This window comes from Scyliorhinus canicula, chromosome 14 (assembly GCF_902713615.1).
Source record: "Scyliorhinus canicula chromosome 14, sScyCan1.1, whole genome shotgun sequence".
Taxonomy (NCBI): Eukaryota; Metazoa; Chordata; class Chondrichthyes; order Carcharhiniformes; family Scyliorhinidae; genus Scyliorhinus; species Scyliorhinus canicula.
Genome location: NC_052159.1, coordinates 58147829 through 58170288, shown reverse-complemented (window position 1 = coordinate 58170288; position 22460 = coordinate 58147829). Strand labels below are relative to the sequence as shown.

Below are 22460 nucleotides of genomic sequence, written 5' to 3'. Positions count from 1 at the left end.
AAAGTAGTGAGGATATGCTTCAGCTGTAATGGGGCATTGGTGAGATCACATCTGGAATACCGTGTATAGTGTTGGTCTCTTTATTTAAGGAACGATGCAAGTGAATTAGAAGCAGTTCAAAAAGGTGACCAAACTAATAGCAGGAATGCATGGGTTGCCTTATGAGGAAAGGTTGGACATGTTAGGCTTGTATCCACTGGATTTCAAAAGAGTAAGACGCAACTTAGTTGAAACCTTTTAAGATCCTGAGGAGCCCTTGACAGGGCAGATGTGGGAGACAGGGCAGGGAGGATGTTTCCTCATGTGAGAGAATCTAGAACTAGGGGTCACTGTTTAAATAAGGGGTCACTCATTCAAGATGGAGAAGGAGGAATTGTTTGGCCAGGGAGGCCTGGCCAACCACACCCACATGTTCTGGGCTTGTCCCAAACTTGCTGGGTTATGGACAGCCTTCTCCAAGGCAATGTCCAAGGTTGTGGGGGTGAGGGTGAAGCAATGCCCAAATGTGACAATCTTCAGGGTATTGAAGCAGCCAGAGCTACACATGAGGAAGAGGGCCGATGCCCTTGCTTTCGCTTTCCTAATCGCACGCCGGAGAATCCTGCACGGCTGGCAATCAGCAGCACCACCCACAGCTGCAGAGTGGCTTGCTGACCTTTCAGAATTTCTCTACTTGGAGAAAATTAAATATGCCTTCCGAAGGTCAGAGGAAGGCTTCCTAAATGCATGGGGGCAGTTCGTTGGCCTGTTCCAGAACCTGTGTGAAGCCAGCAACAAGGAATAGATAGGGAAACGGGAAAGTTAGAAATGAAATAGAGGGGGAAAAAGAAAATAAAGACGGGGGGAAAACATAGGAATGCACAACCCGGAGGAACGGAGGGGGGGGGGGGGAAGAGGAGAAAAGGCTGGAGTGACACAGCAGAAGGGACAAACCTGGAGGGAGGGAGGGTGTCAAACCCCCCCCCCCCAAATCACAGGAAAAACACAGCCAAAGTTGACGGGGGTAGAAAAGAAGGGAGGGGAGGGGAAGGAAAGGTGGAGAAAGGAGGGGTGGGGGAAATCCTCCCCAAAACCAACCGGGGGGGGGGCACAACGGAGGGGGGAAGGGGGGACACAAGGGAGGGGGGAAGGGGGCACGGAGAAAGGTGGGCCAGGGGGGTGGGGAAAGAGGGATCAGACGCCGAGCCAGATGGCAGCAGACTGTATATAGGAGAACCTAAGAGAAGGAAAAGACACACTTTGTGTATTGTACAGTGAATGAACACGGTCAGCAATGTACATGATTGTTTATAATTTTTGAAAGTGCCAACAAAAAGATTTAAAAGAAAACTCTCTTCCTCAAAAGGCGGGGGAAGCAGAGTCTTTAGGCACAGTTGGATAGATTGTGGATTAACAATGGGGTGAAAGGTTATCGGGGTAGGTGGGAAAGTGGGGTTGAATTATCGCCAGATCAGCCATGACCTTATTGAATGTCGGAGCAAGTTCACGGGACCAAGTGGCCTTCCCCTGCTCCTAATTCATATGTCTGTTTGTATGTTCGTATTTAAATAGTTAATAATAAGAAGAATCTTTATTGTCACAAGCAGGCTTACATTAACACTGCAATGAAGTTACTGTGAAATCCCCGAGTCGCCACACTCCGGTGCCTGTTCAGGTACACAGAGGGAGAATTCAGAATGTCCAATTCACCTAACAGCGCATCTTTCAGGACATGTGGGAGGAAACCAGAGCACCCAGAGGAAACCCACGCAGTCACAGGGAGAATGTGCAGACACCGCACAGACAGTGACCCAAGCTGGGAATCGAACCTCTGTGAAGCAACAGTGCTAACCAGGGTGCCACTACAAGTTGGATATTCTGCCATGAGTAACTCACCTCTTGACTCCTCTAAAGTTTTTCCCCCACAAGGCGGCAGAAATCAGGAGGGTGATAGAACACTCTGCTTGCCAGATAAGGGCAGCAGCAGGAACAGTCAAGATGCTCAACATAATCCAGGTCAAAGCAACCTACTTTATTGGCATCCATCCATCACTTAGATATTTACTTCCTCCACCACAACGGCACCATGTCTGTAATCATATAGCAACATGGCCTAGACAAAGTTCAGGTGTGGGCTGATAGGTGGCAAGTAGCAACTGCAACAAAAGAGAAAATGCTGGAAAATCTCAGCAGGTATGGCAGCATTGTAGGGAGAGAAAAGAGCTAACGTTCAAGAGTCATCAGACTCGAAACGTTAGCTCTTTTCTCTCCCTACAGATGCGGCCAGACCTGCTGAGATCGTCCAGCATTTTGTGTTTCAGATTCCAGAATCCACAGTAATTTGCATTTATTAAATAGCAATTGCACCTCAGCAACTCAGCAAGGCGGTTTTGATAACAGCGCCCAAACCTGAAAATGCTACCACCTAGATAGGAAAGCAGATGTACTGGGGACAGCACCACCTGCACATTTCCACCGCATTGTGACTTGGATTTTTTAAATCATTCCTTCACTGTCGCTGGGTCAAAATCCTGAAACTCCCTCCCTTACAGCAGTGTGGCTTTACCTACACCACATGGACTGCAGTAGTTCAAGAAGGCAGCTCACCACCATCTTCTCAATAAATGCTGGTCTAGCCAGTGGCATACTGTGAATAAATGTTTTAAAAGTCCATTCACAATATAAATGACTAAAACAATACATTAAGCGTTCAGTATTCCATAGGACAGAACAATGACTTAAATATTCTAAATCTTACCAATAAGTGGATAGGGGGCAGCTTCTTTGCCAGACATGACCCAAAGCTGATAATCTTTAGGATTACCCTAGAAGACACAAGGTGAAACATGTCAAGTGATTACTCTGGGAAAGGTTTTGAGGATGAAGGTCAACCGAAGGTAAACAAATGGAACATAAATATTTCTATTCATCACCATGAGTTTACAATGCAATTTTATAAAAACAGCAACTAACTAGAACAAGTTGACAGACAACATTTTGGGGAAAACTTGGATTTTGGGCAATCATGTTAGATCCACCACCCGAGAAGCATCTCTTCTGATTTTTATTTCCATCAAAGTCAATGAAAATGAAAATAGGAAGAGATATTGAAAGGAAATGTCCACTATTGCCTGCTTCATACCATCACCCCAAGTTAAAAATAGGCCCCTGTCCTGTATTTGCAAAGCTTCAGGAATTCAGTGGAAACACGGAGAGCCCGATCAGTAGTTCTGTAATAGTTAGTTAATTGGGCCAAAACGTTGAAGGAAATGTAATTTAGTAAACCTACTCTAAACATAAATGCGAGTTATACCATGGAGTATCTGAGGTAATGTTATTCCATTTGGAGTCATTTTTATACCTTGGTGTTCGACTGTTGAAATGTGAAAGACCACATTGAAGTAGTATCAGCAGTGAGGTAATTATTGTGGTTTTATCATCAAGTTAAAATGAACAGTTGACTAAAGGTATAATGTGTGTGTTATATTTTTAAAACATTCATTCGGGGATGTGGCAGTCACTAGCTAGGACAGCATTTATTGAACCGCTGCAGTCCATGTGGTGTAGGTAAACCCACAGTGCTGTTAGGGAGTGAGCTTCAGGATTTTGACCCAGCGATAGCAAAAGTCCACTTCTAGGTAGTGGAGGTCCTATATTTCCCTTCAACTGAATAACTTGTTTAAATGCCATTTCAGAGGTAATGAAGAGTCAACCACATTGCTGTGGATCTGGAGTCACATGTAGGCCAGACCAGGTAAGAATGGCAGATTTCCCTCCCCAAAGGACATTAGTGAACCAGATGGGTTTTTATAACAATGTTTTTTTGGTCATCGTTAGACTTTTAATTCTGGATGTTTTATTGACATTTTGGTGGGATTCAAGCCCAGGTTCCCAGAGCATCACCCTGGGTCTCTGGATTACTGGAGCAGTGATAATACTACTACACCACTGCCTCCCCGTATGCCATCTCACTCCTGATTTGTGCCTTGTAGATTCTGGACGGCTTTGGGGAGTCAGAAGGTGAATTATTGTCCACAATATTCTCAGCCTATCACCTACTCTTAAAGCCACAGTATTTAAATGGCTCATTTAGTTCAGGTTTGGGTCAGTGGTAACCCCTAGCATGTTGATAGTGGGGAATTCAGTGATGGTAATGCCATTGAATGTCAAGGGAAGATGATTAGGTTCTCTCTTGTTGATGATGGTCATTGCCTTACACTTGTGTGGTATGAATGTTACTTATGATGGTACCCTGTGCTTAAAGGCTTAAATAATACCATACCCAGCTCAGGGTGTGGGATGATATTTTTCCATAAATTAATCACACAAGACATTTTTCTTCGTGCAAAGCTATTTGATCATCTGAAATCCCATAAAATAAAATTAGGATATATTTTGATTTACTATTCTTGGTTAATGAAGGTTTTGAAATTTAGGGGCATCAGTTATATAATTGTCATATTTGGTCATATGATTAATCTAAAATAATTGAATCCTGATGTGATTTTGGAGAACTTCTAACAGATTTTGAAAGTTTCCAAAGGGCAAGGTAACTATAAATAGCTTGAAGAATTAATTCGGCTATAAAGTTAAAAAATATTAAATTTAGTAAACGTAATCTAAAAATAAATATAATTTGTTATTGACTTACTGCGATGCCAAATTGCTGGAGTGTCATGGCAACAACATCATTTGCTGTATCTGTGTTGTTCACAGACAAGATCTTTGACTGAAAGAAATAGGTGAAGAGAACTTATTAAAAATGCAATTTAAATCTATATTGATGTCTCCATAAAAGAGCAGTGAACTCTTTCCTTTTCACCAAGCTATTTTTGTACACATCACAGATTGTGTTTTAGTCCCCAGTCAGAACTAGGAGGGCATTTGGGGGGCGATTCTCTGAGCCCCACGCTAGGGCCGGAGAATCGTCGTGACCGCGCCACGACGCCTGCGCGCAATTCTCCGAGGTGCGGAGAATCGGCGCCATTTGCGCTGGAGGGTTTGGCGCGGCTCTGGCCGGGGGCTGCTGGAATCGGCGGAGCCGCCGATTCTCTGGCCCGGATGGGCCGAGCGGCCGCTCCGACACGACAGAGTCCCGCCGGCGCCGTTCACCCCTGGTCGCTGCTGGTGGGAACTCTGCGGGAACGCTCGGGGGCGGCCTGTGGGGAGGGGAGGGGGGGCTCCTTCACCGGAGGAGGCCCACCGATCGGCGGGCTGGCCTCTCCCCCCCCCCACCCCGGCCTACTTCCTGGCGCAGCCCGCCCCTGAACACCGACCCATGTTGGGCTGGGGCCGACACCCATAAGAAGTTCGCCGTGCATGTGCAAGATGGCGAGGCCCAACTGCGCATGCGCAGGATTGAGCTGGCCCAACTGCGCATGCACGGGTTGGCACGTTGCCCATTTGGTGCCGCGCAAGGAGGCTGGAGCGGCGTGAACCGCTTCAGCGCCGTGCAGCCCCCTATGGGGGCCAGAATAGGTTGTGCCAGGGCCCTGTTCGCGCCGTCGTGAAACACCAAGGCGTTCACGATGGCGCAAACACTTGGCCTCCATATCTGAGAATCCCCCCCCCCCTTGGTTCTGAATATGAACTTGGCAAACCTCTGACAGTATGGCCTCTGTGGCTTTGCTGTTATAGTCTATGTCTCGCATCAGAAATATTTTTTTACAACTTTTTTTTGAAAAAAGATGTGCGGGGGTGAATTTTACTCCCAAGCAGACCAGCCAGTAGTCCTGGTGTGTGATGCGATCCATTTTGAGGCCAGCAGACCAGTGACAAGAGAGGGAATGCCCCAAGTTAACTAAAAGCAGGGTGAAGCAGGGAAGGAAAAGTGAGAGGAGTTCCGATCCCTGGATGTGGGAGCAACTGGAGCAGCAGTAGCCCAGGCCAATACTGCAACCTGCAAAAAGAGAATGAGACATTCTTCGGCAAGGCTGGGTCAAAGTGACACAATCTCAACATAATCCCCAATAAAAAAAAGGGGCTTATTTATAGTTTTTGTTTATTATTAGAAAATTATTAATAAGCCTGTACTTGATGTATGGACCTGTATTTCTATATTTCAAGCATACAGAGTGCCTGGAAAGTGGCTGAGCCAGTGAGATTATTTATTCCCTGGAATAGTTAAAATTCTGCTTCTCGGAGCGCCCCATCTAGATTATTGTTGGCTTTGGATTGGTGGGTGAAACTCCAGTTCTAACTGGTGGACTTTGATCTCTTTCTTGTGACAACCTTCTCCTCCTCCTGCAACATCTGTGATACTCGAATAAATATGTAAGTAATTGTTCGACAATTGTTATATTGTGTAAATGGATGCTGTGAATGTTAAGTAAACTGGACAGCAAGGCACCACAGGGAAACTTGATCTTCCATCCTTCCCTCTGAAGGAAATCTCTGGTACTGTGGGTTGCAAGTAAAATGCTTACCAAAAACAAAATCAAAGCACAGTGAATCTTATGATTTTTCCCTTGGGGTTAATTTTTCTCATCTGCCCAAACCAGTGCACTCTTTAAAAATGTTAGCTAGCATTGAAACATTTGCCAAAATACATCAAAGAGTATTTCACTAATACGATGCACTTATATGGAAGCTTGAGGTTTTGCAGGATAGCGCAAGTTACACACATCAGCCATGCTCACTCAGTACACATAACTGGCAGAAAAAAGGACAATAACTTGTTTTTTCAAGGGACAAGGTAACACAATGGTTAGCATTGCTGCCTCACAATGCCAGAGATCCGGGTTCAATTCCGGCCTCGGGTCTCTGTGGAGTTTGTACGTTCTCCCTGTGTCTGCATGGGTTTCCTCCGGGTGCTCTGGTTTCCTCCCATAGTCCAAAGATGTGCAGGTTAGGTGGATTGGCCATGTTAAATTGCCCCTTAGTGTCCGAAGATGGGCAGGTTAGATGGGGTTATGGGGATAAGGCAAGGAGTGGGGGTTGGGATGGTCTTTCGGAGGATCAGTGCAGACTTGATGGGCCGAGTGGCTTCCCTCTGCACTGTAGGAATTCTATGGTCTAATTTGACAATGTGATATTTTGCTCTGTATATCTTAAAGCAGTTGCACATTAACTCTTGGAAGTTACACTGATTTCTAGACATTTTAATTCATTTGATAAGATTAAAACGGAGCTATTAATAAAGAGATGTCATTTAAAATCAGTTGCTCTCATCCCAATTTTCTTTAAACAACCTCTTTTATTTACATAGGATACTAAAATAAACTGGTCAATTGTGACATTCTGGATGCCAATTCATGCCTTTACAGGGCTCACATCAAAAGCACTTGTGTACGGACACAGAGCAGGTTAATATGCCTTTTGCTTTCCGTTCTTGCCTAAAGCATAACTGTTCACAAACCTTCTACTCAGTGAAAATTACATTTTTAAAAGGACTACGTGTGAGGTATTAACTTCAGAATTTAAATCAGAGGACAGATGGACAAACTCATTAGGTAACAAGTGAACTGCAAAGTTTTTGGGCGGGATTCTCCGTTGGCCGACGGCAAATTTGGGGCGTGCGATCGGGCGGAGAATAGCTCCTGACACCAAAATTGCAGCAGGCGGCGGTTTGACGCTGAATCGCGATGCCCCTCCTCCTCAAAAACAGCATCAATGCGACGCACGCTATGCATAGTTGAAACACTATTTGCATATCATTAGTGGGCCTACCCGCGAAGCTCCTCCTCCGATGGGCCGGGTTCCTGGTGTGTGCTCTCACAAATCGTGAACCTGGCATGGTGTCTGCTGAGAGAGAGAGAGAGAGAGAGAGAGAGAGAGAGAGAGAGAGAGAGAGAGAGGGCATACGGACAGTGTCCAGCACCGCCATACTTCGCCGTCAGTCGTGCCACTGGCTGGGGGGCTTCTGCCAGGGGTGGCCAGGAGGTAGGCTGTGGGGTCGGGTTGGACGGGTATGCAACACCATTACCGCGTCCGGCAAGGCAGCCAACAGCTGCACATGCCACTGACAGCCCACTTTAAACCTTGTGCCCTGGGTCATATAGGTGACCCCCCCCCCCCACCACTCCCCCCACACCGATCCCTAGGGCACCGCCCTAGGGGCCCTCTGGCCCCAGCCGACCCATCAGCTGTATGGGCGTTCCAGCACAACCTGTCCCATCTTTTCTATCGCGATCAGTGGGCGTGTGTAGGGGGTGTGTAGCTTAAGTGTGGCTGCAGCTGGTCAGCCCTGCGAGTGTCCATCACGGACCCAACGATTCCTGCACTGTTTTTGTGTGTTCTGCTGGTGTTCCACGTAGCCCTAGTGCTAGCTTCTCACTGGTAGCAGAAGTGGTGCAGGTGTGGAGCCAATTTTTCTGACATGAAACTCCACCAATTCTCCATTGGCGTCAGCACGTAGACTCAGAAATGGAGAATCCAGCCCTTCATCTTTAATAATCTAATAATCTTTATTATTGTCACAAGTATGTTTACATTAACACTGCAATGAAGTAACTGAAAATCCCCTAGTCGACACACTCCGGCGCCTGTTCGGGTACATAGAGGGACGATTCAGAATGTCCAATTCATCTAACAGCAAGTCTTTCGGAACTTGTGGAAGGAAACCGGAGCACCCGGAGGAAACCTATGCAGACACAGGGAGAACATGCAGATTCTGCACAGACAGTGACCCAAGCGGGAATTGAACCTGGGACCTGGCTCTGTGAAGCTTCTGTATCTGGGAAAGGTCGTCAAGAGCAGGCATAGTGCTGGTAGAATCCAGAGAATCCCTACAGTGCAGAAGGGGCCATTTGGCCCATCGAGGCTGCACCAACCCTCCAATCGCTCCTTCGGTGAGCATTTGTCACTTTGTCTCCCTGAATTTGATTGATGTTAATAAGGGGGGGGGGGTGCCCTGATGCCTGTGGGGAGGAGATAACTGCCTCCAGGTTTGTGGGGGACGGGGGTTGTTGCTTACGGGGCAGAGGGGTGTGGCATGCCACCATGCTTGTGGGGTGGGGGTGGTGCATGCCTCCATGGAGGGGAGAGGGGGTGCCCCGATACTTGAGGAGGGGGTGCATGCCTCCATGCATGTGGGGAGGGGGGAGGGGTGCATGCCTCAATGCTGGTGGGGGGTTTGAATGCCTCTATGCAGGAGGGAGGGGGAGCCCAGATACTCGTTGGGAGAGGGTAAATGCCTCCGTGCTTGTGGGGAAGGGGATTCATAGCTCCATGCTTGTGGGGGGTGCATGTCTCCATGCCTGTGTGGGGGGGGGGGGTGCATGCCTTCATGCTTGTCGGGAAGGGTCGTTGCATGCCTCCAAGCTTGTTGGGTTTGTGTGTATGGGGGTGGTGCAGATCCCTATGCTTGTGGGCGGGGGCGGGGGGGGGGGGGGGGGGGGGGGGGTGGGCAGGTGCATGCCTCGATGTTTGTGCGGGGTGTATACACCGATATTTGTGGGAGGGTTGCATGCTCAATATTGTTGAGCTGAGAGTGCATGCCCCAATGTTTGTGGGGGTGGGGGGGGGGGGATGCAAGCCCCAAAGTTTGTTGGGGAGGGGGGAGGGTGCATGCCCCAATGTTTCTTGTGGGGACGATGGTTGCATGCCCCAATGTTTGTTGGGGAGGGGGAGGGTGCATGCCCCAATGTTTGTTGGGGAGGGGGAGGGTGCATGCCCCAATGTTTGTTGGGGAGGGTGCATGCCCCAATGTTTGTTGGAGAGGGGGGAGGGTGGATGCCCCAATGTTTGTTGGGGAGGGGGAAGGTGCATGCCCCAATGTTTGTTGGGGAGGGGGGAGGGTGCATGCCCCAATGTTTGTTGGGGACGATGGTTGCATGCCCCAATGTTTGTTGGGGAGGGGGGAGGGTGCATGCCCCAATGTTTGTTGGAGAGGGGGGAGGGTGCATGCCCCAATGTTTGTTGGAGAGGGGGAAGGGTGCATGCCCCAATGTTTGTTGGGGAGGGGGAAGGGTGCATGCCCCAATGTTTGTTGGGGAGGGGGGAGGGTGCATACCCCAATGTTTGTTGGGGACGATGGTTGCATGCCCCAATGTTTGTTGGGGACGATGGTTGCATGCCTCAATGTTTGTTGGGGAGGATGTGTGCATGCCCCAATATTTGTTGGGGGCTTGCATGTTCCCAATGCTTGTGAAGGCTTTAATGATGCCGGCTCTATCAGGCCCCGCCTCACCAAAGTGGCAGCATAAACCATACCCCCAGATTCACTTTTGCACAGAGTGCACTAAAATCTGGAGGGAAAACTCGGCTGTGCAGCTGGAGAAGGTAACCATTTTTCATCCTCCGCTGACACTCTGAGCAATGAGAGAAGATTCTGCCCGTTGAATGAAAGGAGAATTCCAAACTGTACAGGTTTATTTCACCAACTCAAGTTTAAATAACTTGGACTTCCAGTGGCGGCATGTCGATGGAAGTTGCACGTTGGGTAGCACCTGCTCAAGGCTCTGGCTTTTGGAGTTTAAGGCCCGGTTCCAGGGCAGTTTTTGAATAAGCTGGTGCAGGAAGACATAAGGAAGGTGGGAATGTCTAAAACCCCCAAAAAAACCCGCTGGGAAGAAAGGGGCGAGCGAACGTTCGCTATTGAGTGAATGGGCCAGCCCGGCAGCAGGAAAGATGGCGGAGGCTAGATCCTGGTATGGTATGGCATGGCCTGGTATGGCAACTGCTCGGCCCAGGACCGCAAGGAACTTCAGAGAGTCGTGAATACCGCCCAGTCCATCACACGAACCTGCCTCCCATCCATTGATTCCATCTACACCTCCCGCTGCCGGGGGAAAGCGGGCAGCATAATCAAGGATCCCTCCCACCCAGCTCACTCACTTTTCCAACTTCTTCCATCGGGCAGGAGATTCAGAAGTCTGAGAACACGCACGAACAGACTCAAAAACAGCTTCTTCCCCACTGTCACCAGACTCCTAAATGACCCTCTTATTGACTGACCTCATTAAAACTACACCCTGTATGCTTCAACCAATGCCAATGCTTATGTAGTTACATTGTATATCTTGTGTTGCCCTATTATGTATTCTCATGTATTTTCTTGTATTTTCTTGAATTTTGTTTAATTCCCTTTTCTAATGATCTGTTGAGCTGCATGCAGAAAACTACTTTTCACTGTACCTCGGTACACGTGACAATAAACAAATCCAATCCAATCCAATCCAATCGCTGGTTGGGTCCGCACCGCTCACTGTGGAAATTCTGACTGAGGTGATGGCCGGAGAATTTGTGAGACCCTGGTCAGAATAGTAACGTGGAACGTGAGGGGGTTGGGGGGGGGGGGGGGGGGGTGGAGAGATTGAGGGTTTTACACACTTAAGAGCTTAAAGGCCCGGATGAGTAGGATTTTTGGGGTAGAGGACCGGTGTGCGAGGTGTGCAGGAGAGTCCACAAATCATGTCCACATGTTTTGACATGTCCGAAGCTCAGGGGATACTGGCAGGGATTTGCGGATATCATGTCCACGGTACTATAAACGAGGGTGGTGCCGAGTCCAGAGGTTGCGATTTTTGGAGTCTCGGAAGACCCAGGAGTCCAGGAGGCGAGAGAGGCTAACATTTTAGCCTTTGCCTCCTTGGTAGCCCAGAGATGGATCTTACTGGCGTGGAGGGACTCGAAGCCCCCAAAATCAGGAGTATGGGTTAGTGAGAAAATTAAGTTCACTCTGAGAGGATCAACATTAGGCTTCGTTCGGAGGTGGTAGCTGTTTATCGACTTCTTCGGAGAAAACTAAACGGTTAGCAGATACAATAAGGGTGGGGGGTTAGGGAGTAAGGGGGGTTGGGGGAGTTAGGCTATTTTTATCTAGCTTAGGCAGGAATGATGGGAGATGGAAGGGTATGTTATGCACTGAATTATGATACATTTGTACTTGTATCTTTTATTGAAATAAACCATAAATGCCTTAATAAAATGTTTCTTAAAAAAAAAGAGCTTAAAGGCCGACGTGGTGATCTTGCAGGAGACCCATCTGAGGGCGAAGGATCAGGTGAGTGAGGTTTTCCATTCGGGATTCGATAGTCGGGCTTGGGGGGTGGCGGTATTGGTGGCCAAGAGGGCAAGGTTTCAGATGGAGAAGGTGGTGGCGGACCAGGGGGGCAGGTACGTGACGGGGGCGCTAGACGGGAGGTTGGTGGCGCTGGCAAGCATATATGTCCCCAACTGGAATGATGCGGGGTTGGTGCAGGAGGATGCTGGGTGCCATTCTGGATTTGGATACCCATGTATTAATGGTTGGGGGAGGAGGGGGTTGGGGGGGGGGGGGCGGGGGGATGGAGAGAGATTAGAATGTGGTGCTGGAACCAAAAGGTGGACAGGTCTCAGCTGTGTTCGCTGGCCCAGTCAGGCAGGGTGAAGGTGCTGGCTGGGCTCATGAGAGAGATGGGAGGAGTAGACCCATGGAATGGACCCGTGGAGGTTCCTGCACTCAAGAGAGTGGGAGTATTCATTTTTCTCCCCAAAACACAAGGTGTACTTGAGGATAGACATTTTCACGGTGGGGAAGGCGCTATTAGCTGGGGTTAGGAGGTCCGAGTATTCAGCAATAGTGATTTCAGAACATGTCCTGCATTGGGTGGATGTGGTTTTGGAGAAGGGGATGACCCAGAGGCCGGGGTGGATAATGGATGTGGGGTTGTTAGCGGACCGGAGTTTTTGTGATAGGATCGGGAAGGTGATCGGGAAATATGTGGGGTTTAATTGCACTGGGGAAGTTTCACAGTCGGTGGTTTGGGAGGCTCTGAAGTCAGTGGTGAGGGGGGAGGTGATTTTGTTCAAAGCTAAGGTGGACAAGGAGGAGAGAGAGGAGCTCCATGATAGAGGAGATCCTGGAGATGGATGGGAGATACACAGGGGACTCGGACCCAGTCCACTTCGCCAAGAGGAAGGAGCTGCCGGCGCGGTGTGACCAGTTGTCTACAGGGAAAGCGGTGCACCAGTTGAGAAGGGCAAGGGGGCTGTCTACCAGTATGGGGAGAAGGTAGGGCATATGCTGGCCGGCCAGCTCCAGAGGGAGGCAGCGGTGAGGGAGATAGTCCAGGTACGGGATAAGATGGGGAAGATGGTGGTGGCCCCGGAGCAGATCAATAAATTATTCAAGGAGTTTTATAGGGATCTATATAGGAGCTGGTTTAGCTCACTGGGCTAAATCGCTGGCTTTTAAAACAGACCAAGCAGGCCAGCAGCACGATTAGATTCCCATACCAGCCTCCCCAGACAGGTGCCGGAATGTGGCGACCAGGGGCTTTTCACAGTAACTTCATTGAAGCCTACTCGTGACAATAAGCAATTTTCATTTTCATTTCATTATATGGGTCGGAACCACCAGCAGAGGAGCGGGAGATGAGGGAGTTCCTGGTCGGTTTGGAGTATCCATGGCTGAGTGAGGAGGATAGAGCAACATTGGAGGGGCCGGTGGGGGAGCAGGAAGTGAAGGAGGTGATTGGAAGGATGCAGGCAAGAAAGGCCATGGGACCTGATGGGTTAAGTTGGCCCCGCTGGTGGTGGGAATGTTTGAGGATGTGATGGGCAGGGGTGTCTTGCCACAGATTTTGCTGCAGGCTTCAATTTTGCTGCTGCTAAAAAAGGATAAGGACCCAGTGGAGCATTGGTCATATAGGCCCATATCCCTACTGAATGTAGGTAGATGCCACGATACTGGCAAAGGTGCTGGCTTCAAGACTGGAGGTATGTCTTCCGAAGGTGATTGGGGAGGATCAGACGAGGTTTGTGAAGGGAAGGCAGCTGTTCCCGAACGCGAGGAGGTTTCTGAATGTGGTCCTGTCGCCGATGGAGAGGAAGGAGATGAAGGTGAAGGGACAGGAGACGAAGGTGGTAGCGGCACTGGATGCAGAGAAGGTATTTGATCAGGTACATTGGGGTTACTTGATGGCGGTTTTGGAGAGTTTTGGAATTGGGCCGAGGTTCATATGTGTGGGTGAGGCTGTTGTACAAAGAGCCAATGGCGAGTGTTCGCGCTAACAGCATGAACTCAGGATACTTTGCACTGCACCGGGGTATGAGGCAGGGGTGTCCTATGTCCCCCCCCCCTGTTGTTTGCATTGGCTATAGAGCCCTTGGCCATCATGCTAAGGATCTCAGGGCTGTGGATGGGGATAGCGGCAAGGCAGCACAGTGGTTAGCACTGTTGCTTCACAGCACTAGGGATCTGGGTTTGATTCTCGGCTTGGGCCACTGTCTGTGCGGAGTCTGCATGTTCCCAATTTGCTCTACTATTACTGGGCAGCGAATGCGGAGAAGGTGCGGGGCTGGAGCAAGGAGGGTGAAGCTTGAGCTGAGGGGGGGGGAGGGAGCGAAGGAGGGGTTCTACAATTCTTGGGGTTTGTTCCTTATGCACTTTCGGGAGTTCGTTACTGTTGAGAGGGGGAAATCAGGGGAGGGGGGGTTTTGGTTTGGGGATATAGTTTCTTTTTTATCTATTGTTGGGGTTGTTTTTGTTTCCCTTTTGTCTAGCGAAAATTATGAAAATATGGCAAATAAAAATATATTTTTAGAAAAGTTGAAATACCTTGTTAATTCAGGTACTGTGGAAGATAACATGAGAAGTTGATGAAGTCAAGCATGTTAGACTGCAACTGGACTTCATTGTTCTGTTGCATTACTTACATATACACAGCTCCCAACATTTCTAGTAACGATCTTCAAAGGAATACTTTTAGGATGCTCTTTTTCTTTCTCTTCTTTAATGCATCTGAGTGGGGAGGGAGAGACACAGGTAACACTCAAGAATCCAGTATTGAGATACTGCAGCAATCGTATTTATCATTTGAATTGTAATTTAGTTAAAACAGAAGGAATTTTTAAAAACATATTTCAACATAATTATTAAAGCTCATTCAAAAGTGAAGGAGTTTGTTATTGTGAGCCATTGAACTTGTAGAACTCCATGACATTGTTTTAATAAATCTTCCTACAATAAAAGTACGAATGCCATCAGCTCAGAATACTTTTCTCTCCACTGTGGGACTAGGCAGGGATGTCCTATGTCCTCCCTGCTATTTGCACTCGCGATTGAGCCATTGGCCATCATATCAAGAAGTTTGGGGGTATGGAAAGGGATAGTGCCGGGGGGGGGGGGGGGGGGGGGGGGGGGGGAATAGAGCATAGGATGTCCTTATATGCCGATGACTTGTTATTATATGTGTCAGAACCAAGTGTGTCAATAGGGGGAATACTGGAGCTGCTTCGGGTGTTTGGGTCTTTCTCAGGGTACATATTAAATCTAGACAAGAGTGAGTATTTTATGGTGTCTTGGCCGGGGGTGGGAGCAGGGGTGGGGGGGGCTGCCATTCCGTAAGGCAGGGACTCACTTTAGATACCTGGGGGTGCAGGTTGCCCGAGATCGGGGGGGGGGGGGGGGGGGTCCATAGGTACAACATTTCTAGCTTGGTGGGGAGGGTGAAAGTGGATCTGGCAAGGTGGGATGGCCTCTCTGTGTCACTGGCGTGTCGGGTACAGGCGGTTAAAATGAATGTGTTGCCGCGATTCCTGTTTATTTTTCAATGCCTACCGATTTTCCTGCCGAAGGCATTTTTTTTAAAAGACAGATCGAAGGGATGATTACCTTGTTCATATGGGGAGGGAAGGTGGCCAGAATTAAAAAGATGCTACAGAGAGGAAGGCAGGCAGGGGGTTTGGGTCTCCCGAACCTGATGTATTATTACTGGGCAGCGAATGTGGAGAAGGTACGGAGCTGGGTCAGAGGGGTTGACTTCCAATGGGTCAGAATGGAGGAGAGTTTGTGTAGTGGGTCGGGATTGAAGGCGCTAGCAACAGCGCCACTCCCGACAGCTCCGGGGAGATACTCAGGGAGAACGGTAGTAATAGCTTCGTTGAGAATTTGGAGGCAGTTTTGACAGCACTTCGGGTTGGGGGCAGGGTCAAGGGAAATGCCGATTCGGGGAAACCATAGATTTGAGCCAGGGAAGAGGGATGGAAATTTTCGGATATGGGGGCGGGATTCTCCAAGCCCTGCGCCGGGCAGGAGAATCCCTGCGAGCGGACTACGTCTTCCTGACGCCGGCACGCGATTCTCCGCAGTGGTTGGTGCGGCGCCAGTCGCGGGCCACTCTACGCGGCCGGCCCGCCGATTCTCCGGCCCAGATGTGCCGAGCAGCCGTAGGAAAAGAGCCGAGTCATGCCAGCGGCATTCTAACCTGCTCTGGGCCGGCGGGACCTTGGCGTGCAAGGGTCGAGTGGCCTGTGGGGGGGGGTGGGGTCTGATCCCAAAGGGGGCCTCCGATGTGGCCTAGCCCGCGATCTGCAGGCCGGCCTCTGTGGCTGGGGGCCTCCTTTCCTACGCGCCGGCCCCTGTAGCCCTGTGCCATGTTAGAACACAGAATATACAGTGCAGAAGGAGGCTATTCGGCCCATCGAGTCTGCACCGACCCACTTCAGTCCTCACTTCCACCCTATCTGCGTAACCCCTCCTATCCTTTTTGGACACTAAGGGCAATTTATCATGGCCAATCTGCCTAACCTGCACGTTTTTGGACTGTGGGAGGAAACCGGAGCACCCGGAGGAAACCCACACAGACACGGAGAACGTGCAAACTCCGCATAGACAGTGACCCAGCGGGGAATCGAACCTGGGACCCTGGCGCTGTGAAGCCACAGTGCTATCCACTTGTACTACTTTGCTGCCCTTGTTGCGTCCGCACTGGCGCTGCGCAACTGCGCATGCGCGGATCCCACGGCGCACAGTGCATGCTGGGTTCTGCAGCTGGAGCGGCGCAAACCGCTCCAGCACCGTGCTGGCCCACTGTAGGGGCCAGAATTGGACGTGGGAGCAGCCCATTCTTCCCGTCATAAAATACAATGGCATTTACAACGGCGTGGACACTCTGCCGCGGGATTGGAGAATCCCGCCCGGGAGGAGAAAGGAATTAGAACACTAAAAGTTTTATTTCTTGGGGGTTATTTTGCAGGATTGAAGGAGCTGGAAGTGAAGAATGGGCTGATGCAGGGGGAAATATTTAGATACATGCAGGTCCGAGACTTTGCCAGAAAGGAGATACAGAGCTTCCCAGTAGAGCTGGCTTCCACATTGCTGGAGGAGGTGCTGACGGCAGGGGGACTGGAGAAGGGGGCAGTATCGTCCGTTTACGGGTCTATTTTGGAGGAGGAGAAGGCACCACGAGAAGGGATCAAGGCAAAGCGGGAGGAAGAGTTGGAGAGAGTATGGAGGGGGTGCTCTTCTGGTGTGAGGTGCTCCGGAGGGTGAATGCCTCCACCTCCACCGGCTCTTTGAGGGGGTAGAAGATTTGTGTGAACGTTGGGTGTGGGGGGGGGGGGGGGGGGGGGGGGGGGGGCGGCGCAAACCACGTTCAAATGTTTTGGTCCTGTCCAAAGCTGGTGGATTACTGGAAGGTGGTGTTTAGGGTAATCTCTAAAGTAGTGCACGTGAAACCGGACCCGGGAGGCCATATTCCTGGTGTCGGACCAGCCGGGGTTAGAAACAGGCGCGGAGGCAGATGTTGTAGCCTTCCTGCGGGCGATCAAGATGTTGATCGCCCGCAGGCGGATCCTGTTAGGGTGGAGATCAACCTCTCCACCCTGTGCCCTGGCATGGCGGGGTGACTTGTTGGAATTCTTAACGCTTGAAAAGGCCAAGTTTGAACTGAGGGGGAAGGATGGAGGGGTTCTACAATTCATAGGCGTTACTCATTATGCACTTTCGAGAATTGGATCACATTGAACATTAGGGGGGTTGGGGGCTGGGAGGTGGGGGGAGGGGGGGAGGACGGTATGTGTTAATGGTGACTATGGGCGATTCCTGATTCCTTTTTGTCATTTGTTTATGTTAACATGCGGGCCAATGTCTGGGGTTTGGTGGGAGGATGGGTTCGTTGTTATTGACATGGGGATTGACATTACAATCGTTACTGATTATTGTTTGTTGTTGGTGTAAATTTGGGAGAAAATGTGAAAAAGGAGGAGAATAAAAAAGTTTCGAAAAAAAAAACCCCAATGAATTCAAAAATTCACAGAAATTATCTCAGAATATCAAACGCTCAACTTCTCCTTAGCTCCTATGTCCAGCTTCCTCTGCTTGGATCCAATATTGTCTGGATAATTCAGCCACTATAATGATTCATTATTTTTAAAGTGAGTCAGGCCAGATTTTAATTGCCCCTCCACTGTGGGGTGGGGGAGACACCCGGATGAAAGGAGTGGGATCCTGTTTCAAAATTGCAGGTCAAGCCAGATGATTGGTGGATGGTAGCCAGTGACTATGTCATTCGAGGGAAATCCAGTTCACTTGTTATCAAGACAGCAGGGGAATTTAAATTCAGTTAATTGAATAAAATCTGAAATTTAAAAAAAATATTAGTGGTGACTAACTTAACTATTGGATTGTTCTAAGGTCCCTTCTTGTTCACTCATGTCCTTGAGGGAAGGAAATCTGCCATCCTTACTCAGTATGGCCGATGTGACTCGAGACCCCAGCAATGCTATTGTTCTTAACAGTCCTCCGAAATGATCTAGTGAGACATTCAGTTGAGGTTCTGCATTACTTTCCCAAGGACAATTAGGAAGAAACAGCAAGTGCTGAGATTGCTATCAATGTCCAGGACTTGATCTGCAATATTAACCCAAGGCCTGAGCAGGGGATATAGGAGGGGCATTGTCACCTTTCCGATCAGCAAAGACCTGCCCGGTGTAAATTTAGCTTTCAGATTTTCTTGTGGAGCAGGATGGGAACAGGTGCTTGGTTTTCCCTCACTAACTTATTTCCCCTGATTGAAGAAAGATGCCCCGCTCACTTCCAGTCCAGGCACTGGCCTCTTAGCCTCCCCTTCCCTCCCAATCTGAGAACTGCACCCTTGCCTTCCCAATCATGACCCTGAACTTTCCCCCACTATTAACTGCTGGACACTACACCCACAAATCCCCAGCTGCGGTCTCCTGCCACTTGGTTGCATTCATGCCCATTGGCCAAGCTGTCAGTCTGGTCAGGTGGGAACCTGCAAGAGGATGTTTCCACTCATGGGGGAAACAGAAATCGGAAGACACAGATTAAGGGAAGAGGTCTCCCGTTTAGGATGGAGATGAGAGGAGAATCCATTTTTCCCCCTCGGAGGGTCTGTGGAATTCACTTCCTCAGAAAGCAGTGGATGCTGGGTCATTGATATATTCAAGGCTGAGTTAGACAGACTCTTACTTGACATGGGAGCAAACGAGTCAAGTGTTATGGGGGCAGACAGAAAAGTTGCAAGGCTTTAGGATCTGTCATGATCTTATTAAATGGGGGAACAGGCTCAAGAGGCCAAATGGCCTACACCGCTCCTGATTCATGTTTGTTTGTATGTATGTATGTGTCATGGCTCCCATGACACCTCCTAGGTTGACCACAACCATTCAGTGGGTAGAACCCAGGGGAAACAGCTTTAAATTAATTCACTAGCTTCTCTGTAAACAGTTCGATCGAAAACAATTTTTTTTTGTGAGTTTAATCTTTTTTGCTTTAAAGCCTAACAATATCAGATTGCTTACATCACATAAAATGTTGTGGGGTTTCGTACCTGTGGAGACAAGACATCCATTTCTCTTTCTGTTCTGGTGAACTGTAACAAAATAAAATCCTTTAAATTTCAAAAATAACACCATGCCTAGTTAGTGTAGAAAATGATTCACAATGGAAGACACCCTCATATGAAACTACATGATCTAATTGTCACATTAATGCCTAAAAGGCAGGACAATGCTCTTGGAATACACTATTCAGTTGAATTAAATATAGACAGAAAAGAGTTTTAATGTATTTTTGCCTCCTTTTGAACTTAAATTCATTACTGGCAATTCTACAAGCAGCTAAACAGACACGGCACATGACAGCACGATATAAAGCAATCTTTCAAGGATTTGTTTACATTGGTCCTTTCACTCTGTCCAATGTGAGTAAACATGGCATAGATTTCAAGTTCTGCCTCACGTCATTGAACAAATACAGGCCCAGGTTTGCTTTTGGTCTTTAAAATGTGGCATCCTTAACTGACCTGTACTTGCCCCTTGCAAAACTTGCTTAACTTATCATATCTGATTATTAATTTGAAACCTGTTGATTGATATGTTCATTAGTTCCATATGTAGACTATACCTATGATAGCTTCAATTAAAATACTGTCTGGAGGTGACCTAGTTTACATCACACTTACAGCACAATCAAGGGTACAAGAGATTAGTTCTGTAGTGATATGTATACAGAGAGATTTATAAAGGGTTCATGATTATATCTTAGTGTAACACAACCACTAGATGGCAACACTAGATTCCAATATAAGTAAGAGAACTCAAAGGATCTTGGGTGTCTTTGAACCAGGGGTGACTAGGCAGCAGAATGCTCAAGAGATAGATCACAGCATAGTTAGCACGTGTCGTTTGAAATAGTTGACCCTTTATTCTGAATTACTAGATTACTAGTTTGAGTTCTGTAGAGTGTGCAATACTCTACAGAATTCAATATTAATCAGTTCGATATTCATTAAATCTATTTTGTTATAAGTTGAAGATTGGTGGTTTCTTGAGAATCACACCATCAGACCATTCTGGATATATAAAGCAAAGAGTAACGATATATTACCAAAGAGTAATATAGCAAGTTATTGCTACCTGTAGAACAATGAACCAAATAAATTTAATGTACTGATCTATACAAAATAAAAATGTTAATTACATTTAGCCAAAGCAAAGAATGCCCATTGAGCCAATTGCCATTAATCTGATCCAATCAGTTTGGATTGGCGAACTAGATCCTTACCCGAAAGTAGCCACACAATTAGTAGTGGGCCAGCCCATCACAAAGGAAAGTTCTGGACTCGTGCTTCCTTCACACACCTCATCCATGCAGGTCGCCATCCACACCTCGCAAATTTTGACACGTTTTTTCAGCTTGAAATGAGATGCAGATCTGCAAAATGTAAGCAACATATGATGAGTTATTTTAAATCACCGTATCCATCATTCATCCTTATAACATCCTTTGCTACGTACGGTAGGCCATCAAGAAAGTTGTATTTTAACCCTTCCCCTCTTTCTTACATTAAATAGAGAAAGGGGGGGTGCGATTCTCCCATGCCGCGCCATATGGGAGAATTGCCATTCACGCCATTTTGTCCCACGGCGCTGGTCCGATGCCGGCAGGCGATTCTCCGAGGAGTGGAGAACCTGCACCATTTGCGCCGGCGCGTTTGGCACGGCGCCGGTCATGGGCCGCTGATTCTTCGGCCTTGATGGGCCAAGAGGCCGCGCGGAAATCGCAGAGTCCCGCTAGCGCAATTCACACCTGGTCGGCGGGAACTCTGCGCAAAGGGTCGGGGGGGCGGCCTGTGGGGCAGGGAGAAACGCTCCTTCACCGGGGAGGCCTCCAATGGGGTCTGGCGGGCCGGCCTCGCCATCACCGGCCCTATTTTATTACGCAGCTGGCCCCTGAACCCCCACGCCATGTTGCGTCAGGGCCGGCACACTGAGGAAGTCCCCCGCGCATTCGCGGGTTGGCAGCCCACTTGCGCATGCTCGGATTGGCGCGGTCCAACTGTGCATGCGCGGGTTGACGCGGTGCACATTTGGCTCCGGGAACGGAGGCTGTAGTGGCATGAACCACTCCAGCGCCGTGCTGGCCCCCTGTGGGGGCCAGAATCGGTAGTGCCCGCACCCGTTTCGCACCGTCGTGAAACGAGACGGAGTTCACAACGGCGCGAACACTCTGTCTCCATTTCGGAGAATCGTGCCCAGGACTTTACTTTTTGCAATTTACTGAGCTCACTGGTTAATCAGCTTATTTCCAAAGTTTCTCAGCATCACACTCACCTTTGTTTGTCACAGAATTAAAATGGAAGTTTCTGGACAGAGAGTCTGGATTTTGTCATGTTGCTGACAAGTCCTAATCATAATATTCTTTGTTTCAATAGCATATCTGAATTAAAGGTGGGTCTATTTTTCTTAGTATTCTATGTTGACCTTTCCCTGGAAATCAATGTTTAGAATTCCACGCAGGATACAGTTCTTTTTTGTGGATTGCGTTTTACTGGGATAATAGAAGTTCTACCTCTGGGATCGAGAGTGGGAGATGAGGAAGTGACTCCTGTTTTGCTGACATCAGAATCCAATGAGGCATATTCCCATGGGAGGCCAATTAAGTGGCTGTTCCAGGGCTGCCGTTCCTTTTAATGACAGTCCCAATCCCAGGTGATGCCAACCTAATCTCATGGACCAACAGCCCAGCACTGCCCTTGGAGAGGGATAAGTGGGATTAGGAAATGCAGGGCAAGGCAGACGGGCAATGGTGATTGGGCCAGTGGGATTTGGGGGGGGGGGGGCAATGAGGTGCGACGAGTGATGCTGAGGGAAAGGTGTTAGATACTGGTGATTCTTTTGCTGCCCAGGCATCCCTGTTTAGGGCATGGAGTGCCCAATTCTAGCCAATCAGCCATCTTTCCCACATCTGACAAAGTGGCATGGCGTTGGGAAGCAGCACTGCGCCCCGCGCCCCCCCCACACACAGTTTT

The 22460-nt window shown here is 48.7% G+C and overlaps 1 protein-coding gene across 1 annotated transcript in view; it reads right to left on the bottom strand.

Moving 5' to 3' along the window:
* The window catches only part of arhgap20 (Rho GTPase activating protein 20), a 144930-nt gene that overhangs the window by 58044 nt on the left and 64426 nt on the right, over nt 1-22460 (bottom strand). The window contains exons 4-8 of the mRNA XM_038817771.1: nt 20714-20863; nt 19479-19520; nt 14560-14644; nt 4631-4708; nt 2738-2804 (exon numbers count right to left, since the gene is read on the bottom strand). Coding sequence (XP_038673699.1) covers nt 2738-2804; nt 4631-4708; nt 14560-14644; nt 19479-19520; nt 20714-20863 — 422 coding nt within the window. The remainder of the gene's footprint in view (nt 1-2737; nt 2805-4630; nt 4709-14559; nt 14645-19478; nt 19521-20713; nt 20864-22460) is intronic.